The sequence below is a fragment of the Vigna angularis genome, chromosome 1, assembly GCF_016808095.1.
Source record: "Vigna angularis cultivar LongXiaoDou No.4 chromosome 1, ASM1680809v1, whole genome shotgun sequence".
Classification (NCBI taxonomy): domain Eukaryota; kingdom Viridiplantae; phylum Streptophyta; class Magnoliopsida; order Fabales; family Fabaceae; genus Vigna; species Vigna angularis.
Window position 1 is genome coordinate 61,021,839 of NC_068970.1, and position 7,883 is coordinate 61,029,721.

The window sequence follows — 7,883 nt, forward strand, 5'->3', positions numbered from 1 at the left end:
AATATAAAGCTCTTTAAAAATCTAACATGAGGCACATTTTTAAGAGGAGAATAAAATATGACTTTCATATGTTTATCAATTTAATTATATTTTTTTAAAATTGAATTAGAAAAAAAGTCAGATAGTTATGAGATATTTAATATGGACTTATATCTTATTTATATGAAGAAATGTCATAAAAGAATTAACAAATTTCATTTTCAAATCCAAGAAAATTTAACAATCACTGATATATTATTGTTATAAGGACATCTTAAGAAACAGTTGCAGGTCTCATTCATATAGGTAGCTTCTTAATGTACTTTTGTGAAATACATCATTAAACTTTTATGTATTATATTGATACAATTTAATTCTTAATATTAGAAAGGGATTGATCTTATATTATATAACACATTTACTTAGTTTATGTATCGACATCTATTCTTAAGTTAAATAATTAAAAAAATGTATGTTTCATATAATTAGTTGAAAACAAAAACATCAACTAATTCAAAATTAAAACTACATAATCTATCTCTATCTATATCAATAACCATACTCCACCTAAATAATCAAAAATACTAATTTTTATCTTATTTTTATTACACTAATATTATTTCACCCAAACTAATAAATTTAAACAAAATTACTAACAAACTCCTTAAATTTAAATTTATCTAACAATAAATTGTTAAAAAATGTCAGGCCATTACAACGCTAATCCATCCAATCGCATGTATTGGATTAGGCCTTCCCTAATAGGGTTGTCTTTTTCTTTTTCATTTTGTATCCCATAAAGTCCACAAATCCCTCCTTATCTTTATTAAAATTATAATGAAAAAGTAAATGATATTTTTGCATCCATTTTTTTAACGAAATTTGGATTATATAATTTGGAAAGTATCATTTTGATATAAAAATATATTTCAAAATGTATATTTCAAAATATATTTAAAAGAATTATTTTAAAATGTATATTTTGAAAAACATTTTAAAATCTGAAAATATCTTTCGAATTGCATAAATTAATAATGAATTGAAGAAAAATACATTTCAAAATACATATTGTAAAAGGTATTGGAATGTCTAAAATTATATTTTAAATTACATAATTTGCATTACACTTAAAAGAAAAACTAATGATAATAAAATAAGCTTAGCCTTATAAGTCTAGTTGAAATTTTCAATCTGTTAGTTTTTTTGACCCGTTTTGCCTTACCTGCAAATTAACATACCATATAAGCAAGCATGACGGGACAGACTGGTCTGTCAGTCTAATTTTTAAATAAAAATGAAAATAAAAAATTAATTTTTATGTATTATAATATTTGAAAAATATAAATATATAAAGATGTTATGATTTAAATATTAATTTTTATAAATTAAATTCTAAATATTATTTGTAATGTAATAATTTTAAGATGATAATAATTATTTTGACTGATTATGTGACAGTGATGTAGCAATGGGGTAGATGGCGGTGGAGGCACGGTGATCGTCATAGTAATGCTGTGGGGTTATGCTGTGTCCTGGGTATTAATTCGTAGGTATGACTGGAAATCATGTTTCAAATGTTCAGATTCATGTTTTATAGATTTGCTTTTTAATTTATATTTTATTTATTGAAATCAAATGTTATAAGAATAGAATGTTTACGTAAAAAGATATATAAATTTCAATTTATAATAGTTTATGATTTTTGTTGTTTTTTTAGATTACTCGTGTGAGACCCTAGAAAACCAGTACTGCAAATCCTTGTCGCATCACCATTAATACACGCCACATCACTGCTCAGGGAAATTAAAAACCCACTAAGCACTGCATGCATGAATGCCACTTGTCACGAAAGAAGCCTCCGAAGTCAGAAGTGGGTGTGCAGGTGTCGGAGGGTGAGACGTTCGTCCGTTCAGACGTGGGTTGAGCAAAACAAATTTCTGAAAAACTCTTCCACTACCCTGCACGCACTCTTCTTCTTCCTTAGAACTCAACTCTTCATTTTCTTCACCTTCTCTCTAGAAAGCTTCCTCCTTCTCTCTACTGTAACTCACCACCTTTTTCATCCGATCAAATTTCAGAACCGTAAAAACGTTCCCTGCGCCGTGAGCTTCAATCTGAACCGAACAGATCCAAGTTCTGTAACCGGTAAGTCGCTCGACTCTGGACGCTTATTTCTGTATTACATGCAAACTAAGATTCAGTCGCATGCAAGGGTATAAACTGAGTTCTCTGAGTTTTTCTTTTGGTTAGACTTAGTTGAAGAACGTAAGAAAGATCGTGGAGGGTAGAAAGCCATAGTTGGGCAAGTCCAAGTTATACTGTTAGACGAACACTACTATCCAAGTAAGGGAAGCTTAGTAATTTAATTTATACCTGTATATTATATGTAAACCTGATATGAACTGAATGTATGAGATGTATGCTGGTTGAATATGCATGATCGAACGTCGCTGTACTGAATGAATATGATATATGTTGGTTGAAATGTATGATATGGGTGATACGTGTGAATATGAAATATACATGCTTAGAAGCAGTGAACATAAGTGAAACTTGAATATCAACTTCCCTATGATAACGTATGTCCGACATTAAACGGTTTTCGACCGTTTGATGTTCCAGTAAACTTCTTTGAATTGGAATACTTTCATTTGGGAAGGATTCTGGTCGAGCATGAGCTATGTAGGTCTTTTACTTAGAGCTCATAATGAGCAGTGTCGATCTTACACATAGTAATCGTATTGGGCAGTGCTCGGTCTTACACCAAGCGCTCTTACTCTTTTCTGGAAAAAAAAAATCTTTGTTAATACAGATCATCCATCTGTGTCGACCGACAGTGTCGAGTACCTTTGTTAATACAGATCATCCATCTGTGTCGACCGACAGTGTCGAGTACCTTTGTTAATACAGATCATCCATCTGTGTCGACCGACAGTGTCGAGTACCTTTGTTAATACAGATCACCCATCTGTGCCGACCGACAGTGTCGAGTACCTTTGTTAATACAGATCATCCATCTGTGTCGACCGACAGTGTTGAGTACCTTTGTTAATACAGATCATCCATCTGTGTCGAGCACCCTTCTTGATGTAGGTCGTCCAACCGGGTCGACCGACCGTGTCGAGCCATCTTGAAAAATAGGTCGTCCATTTATCTTGAAGCCGGTATTACTTTATTTTGGAACGGGGCAAGTTCTTCGGTCTCATTCCTCACATTCGTTCTCGTTATAAAGAGGTCGTGATTTTATGTACTTGGACAGAACGACAAAAATGAAAATAAAAGTGAAAGATTATAAATGATGAACATTATATGAGGTGAACTACGGTTGTGAATTTTGGACGAGCGTTCCAGGGAGGAACGACTCATGGTTGAATATGGAATTTTGTAAAGTATGACTGTGGGCATGCTAGTGCTGGCTTGGTCCATCCTGATATTCCGTGATGCTCATCTTCATGTAGAGGAGAGTAGTTCATGTGTGGGAATGGCAGGAGGTCCTTAGTGCATAAGTTAACATGGGCGACGTAAGAAACGGACTAACCTCGAGTGGCAGCTGTCGAGTATAATACAGTTACTACATCACTCGGGTGCAAGGACGCCTGTAGCTACACAGATTCATACAGTTCGGACGGTCCGTCTAGAAATAGTTGTTGGATACTTATTTATGTTGAATTATTCTGGTATGTTTGACTTAATTGAATTGATGTTTTAATGTATGAATTAAATTACATAAGCTTACCCTGTGTTCCTTTCTTTGCGTTGTCGATTGTCTTTGTACGTCCGTCTTGTCTATGCGATGATCATCCGTGTGGATGGGAGCAGATGGAAGTGAGCTGCTGGAAGATGCGCTGGAAGAAGAAGTTTTAGAAGATGCGAGCCTCGTAGATGTGGAGGTCAAGGTCGAGCCCTAGCGCACTCGTTTGTTTAGTTTTGTTTTCATGAATAGTGGACGATCGATTATTTTGTTTTGTAAAACCGTTCGTCCTCGACTCTTCTAATGTTTTTTTTTTTTTCTGTCGTTCCGTATCTTGGCTCTGTATATTAAAGTCGTTCGACCTTTGAACCCTGTTTAGTGTAAGACTGCATGGTTAACTGTTAATTGTAATTAATTCTGAATTATAGTTATTACTGTATTTTGGGATGTTTCATTAGTGGTATCAGAGCAGTTTTGTTCTTTTGAAGGACACTGTAGGATTATGAGTGCACTACGTTTTGCTGTGTGCTTAATATGTGTTTGAATGGGTTAATTCCCAAGTCTTTGAACACTACTAAAGTTCGTTTTCTCTGTGTCCATAGAATACATGGCACCTAGACTTCCTCCGCCACCTCAACCCAATGAACCGGATACGTCCAACAGCGCTAGGTTGTTGGAGACGGTGATCGACAGACTTCAACAGCAAAATACCACCCTTATGGAGCAGAACGCTACACTGATGCAGCAAAATCAGGCAGCTATGCAGAGTCTGGAAGCCTCTCGATCCAACTCTGAGGCGACGCAGCGGCAGTTAATGGAGATATTGGCTGCAACTAGGGGCGCGGCAGGAGCGTCCTCTTCTAACGCTGCCCCGCCTACTGCTGAATGGAGTTTAGAAAGCTTTCTCCAACATCATCCGACTAAATTCAGTGGAAAGGGCCTCCCTGACGAGGCAGACCAGTGGTTGAGGGACATGGAAAGGATCTTCAACGCCAAGAGGTGTCCAGATGAGAACAGGTTGGCATTCACGGAATATTTGTTGACTGGGGAGGCCAGCCACTGGTGGGCGAGCATGAAGACCATCCTGACCGACGCTCATGCCCCCATCACTTGGGAAGTTTTCAGGAACAAATTTTACGAAGAGTATTTCCCAGACAGTGTTCGCTACGCCAAGGAAGTGGAGTTTCTTCAGTTGGTACAAGGGGGAAAGTCAGTATCGGAATACACCAACACTTTCAAGCAGTTATTGCGGTTCAACACTATGGCCACGAGTGAAGAGTGGCAGTGTAGGAAGTTTGAAAATGGGTTAAGGAGCGACCTGAAGGTGTTGATCTCCAGTTTGTGTATTCGGTCATTTCCTGCCATGGTGGAGAGAGCCAAAGTACTGGAGAAGAACATGGCAGAGGTGGAACGACAAAAGAAGCAGCAACAGGGAGTTAGAGGACCGATCGTATCCAGGGGAAATGCTAATGTGAGAAGCACTCCTTACACTCGTCCAGGTCAATCATCCAATGCAAGTGGATCTCGAGCGCTGGTCACTACCGGACAGTCTGGGCAGCAAGGAAACGTTACTTGTTTCCAGTGTGGAGGACCACACTACCGTTCATCTTGCCCACAGCTGATGGGAGGTAAATTCTGCACTCGATGTAGAAGAAATGTGCATTTGGAGAGTGAGTGTAACATGGGTGGGCGCGCTGTGATGAGACCACCGAATGCTGGGAGGAATCAAACAAGAGGAGGTGGACGAGCCCAAGCTGTCGGGCGTGTGTATGCTTTGACTGGTGCGGAGGCAGCAAGCTCAGGTAATCTAATATTTGGTGATTGCTTGCTGTTTGGTAAAGATTGCTATGTGCTGTATGATTCGGGGGCGACCCACTCCTTCATCTCGAAGGCGTGTGTTGAAAAGTTGGGTTTAGAAGTGAGAGAGATGCAGTTCGACCTGGTGGTGTCAACCCCAGCGGCTGGCAAGGTTAGGACGTCCACTATATGCGTCAGATGTCCCCTAGAAGTGGAAGGGCGTAGGTTTAAAGTCAATCTCATCTGCCTACCTCTTCAAGGTTTGGAGGTGATTTTAGGAATGGATTGGCTGAATACCAATCACATCCTCTTAGATTGTGGTGATAAGAGGTTAGTTTTCCCTGAAGATGGTGAAGAAGAATTGTCTGTAACGCTCGGTCAGTTGAAGGAAGACATAATGGAAGGGGCCAGCTGTTTCCTGATTATGACACACGAAGATCAGGAATTCAGAAGTTTGGAACAAGAACGGTCGTCCAGTAGCTACACTAAAGGACGATCGGTAGTAGATGAATTCCTGGACGTTTTTCCGGAAGAAATACCTGGGCTTCCCCCTCCTCGTGAAGTTGAATTCACCATTGATTTGGTGACGACGGCAGCGCCCATCTCAGTTCAGCCTTATAGGATGTCGCCTGCGGAATTGACTGAGCTTAAGACGCAGATTGAAGAGCTGATGGACAAACAGTTCATCAGGCCGAGCGTATCACCCTGGGGAGCGCCTGTTCTGTTGGTAAAGAAGAAAGATGGCAGCTCTCGACTATGCATTGACTATAGACAATTGAACAAGCTGACCATCAAGAACAAATATCCCCTGCCTCGAATTGACGACCTGTTAGATCAGTTACATGGTGCGAGCGTGTTTTCAAAGATAGATTTGAGATCAGGTTACCACCAGATTCGAGTCAAAGAAGAAGACATCCAGAAGACTGCTTTCAGGTCTCGTTACGGACACTACGAGTACGTAGTGATGCCGTTCGGTGTGACGAACGCACCAGCAATCTTCATGGATTATATGAATCGGATATTCAGACTTTATTTGGACAAGTTTGTGGTCGTCTTCATAGATGATATTCTCATCTATTCCAAGACCTTGGACGAACATGAGGAACATCTTAGAATCGTACTTGGAGTGTTACGAGAGAAGGAGTTATATGCCAAATTAACTAAATGTGAATTCTAGATGAAGGAAATTCAGTTTCTGGGGCATGTGGTGTCGGCTGGAGGTATCTCGGTAGATCCAGCGAAAGTGCGAGCGGTACTAGAATGGGAGAGTCCGCGTTCGGTCACTGAGGTGCGTAGCTTCGTGGGACTTGCGGGCTACTACAGACGTTTTATTGAAGGTTTTGCCAAGATAGTAGCTCCGTTAACTCAGTTGACTCGTAAAGATCAGCCGTTCGCTTGGACTGATAAGTGTGAAGCAAGCTTTCAGGAGTTGAAAGTGAAATTGACGAGCGCCCCAGTGTTGGTCATTCCCGACACAGCCAAACCATTTGAAGTCTACTGTGATGCCTCTCATCAAGGTTTAGGTTGTGTGCTGATGCAAGAGAGACGAGCAGTGGCGTACGCCTCTCGACAATTGAAGATTCACGAGAGAAACTATCCGACACACGACCTGGAGCTGGCGGCGGTTGTCTTTGCTTTGAAGATTTGGAGACATCATCTGTACGGAGCCACCTTTCAGGTCTTCAGCGATCACAAGAGTCTCAAGTACCTCTTCGATCAAAAGGAGTTAAACATGAGGCAGAGGAGGTGGCTTGAGTTTCTAAAGGATTATGAGTTTGAGTTACTCTACCATCCAGGGAAGGCTAATGTAGTGGCGGACGCCCTGAGCAGGAAATCTGTTCACATTTCAGTTATGATGGTGAGAGAACTCAATCTGGTGGAAAGCTTTAGAGATCTAAGGTTGCAGTTCGAGTTGGAGCCGAACAGTATTAAATGCTGCACCTTTAGAATAACAAGTGATGTGTTCGACCGAATCTGGATGAAGCAACGTGAGGATGATGAGTTGGTGAAGATTTTAAATGCGCTTGGTACGGATCAAGCTAAGCAGTTTAATGCGGGAACGGACGGCATGTTGCGTTACCTGGGAAGAACGTGCGTCCCTAATGATGGCGAGTTGAAGCGAATCATATTGGAGGAAGCACATCATAGCCGTCTTAGCATACATCCTGGTATGACTAAGATGTATCAGGATCTCCGGAGTTCCTTCTGGTGGCCAGGAATGAAGAGTGACATTGCTTGTTTTGTGGCATCATGTCTAACCTGTCAACGAGCGAAGGCGGAGCATCAAAGACCTGGCGGATTACTTCAGCAGTTAGAAATTCCCGAATGGAAATGGGATAGCATATCCATGGATTTCGTGACCCATCTACCACGCACGGTCAGAAATCATGACTCAATCTGGGTGATCGTGGATCGA

The 7,883-nt window shown here is 40.3% G+C and overlaps 1 protein-coding gene across 1 annotated transcript; it reads left to right on the forward strand.

The window, feature by feature from the left end:
• The first annotated feature begins 4,643 nt into the window (after window positions 1-4,643).
• Window positions 4,644-6,644, forward strand: LOC108346418 (uncharacterized). Its single transcript, XM_017585501.2, has 2 exons — window positions 4,644-5,472; window positions 5,782-6,644. Exons 1-2 carry the CDS (start codon window positions 4,644-4,646, stop codon window positions 6,642-6,644), a joined length of 1,692 nt encoding a protein of 563 aa, XP_017440990.2.
• Window positions 6,645-7,883: the final 1,239 nt, after the last annotated feature.

What these genes read in the sequence shown, in the direction of transcription:
- LOC108346418 (XM_017585501.2), top strand. Translation starts at nt 4,644, where the DNA reads ATGGAAAGGATCTTCAACGCCAAGAGGTGTCCAGATGAGAACAGGTTG. An exon ending in TGCGGAGGCAGCAAGCTCAG is followed by an intron (nt 5,473 to 5,781) that starts GTAATCTAATAT and finishes ACATCCTCTTAG; the next exon opens with ATTGTGGTGATAAGAGGTTA.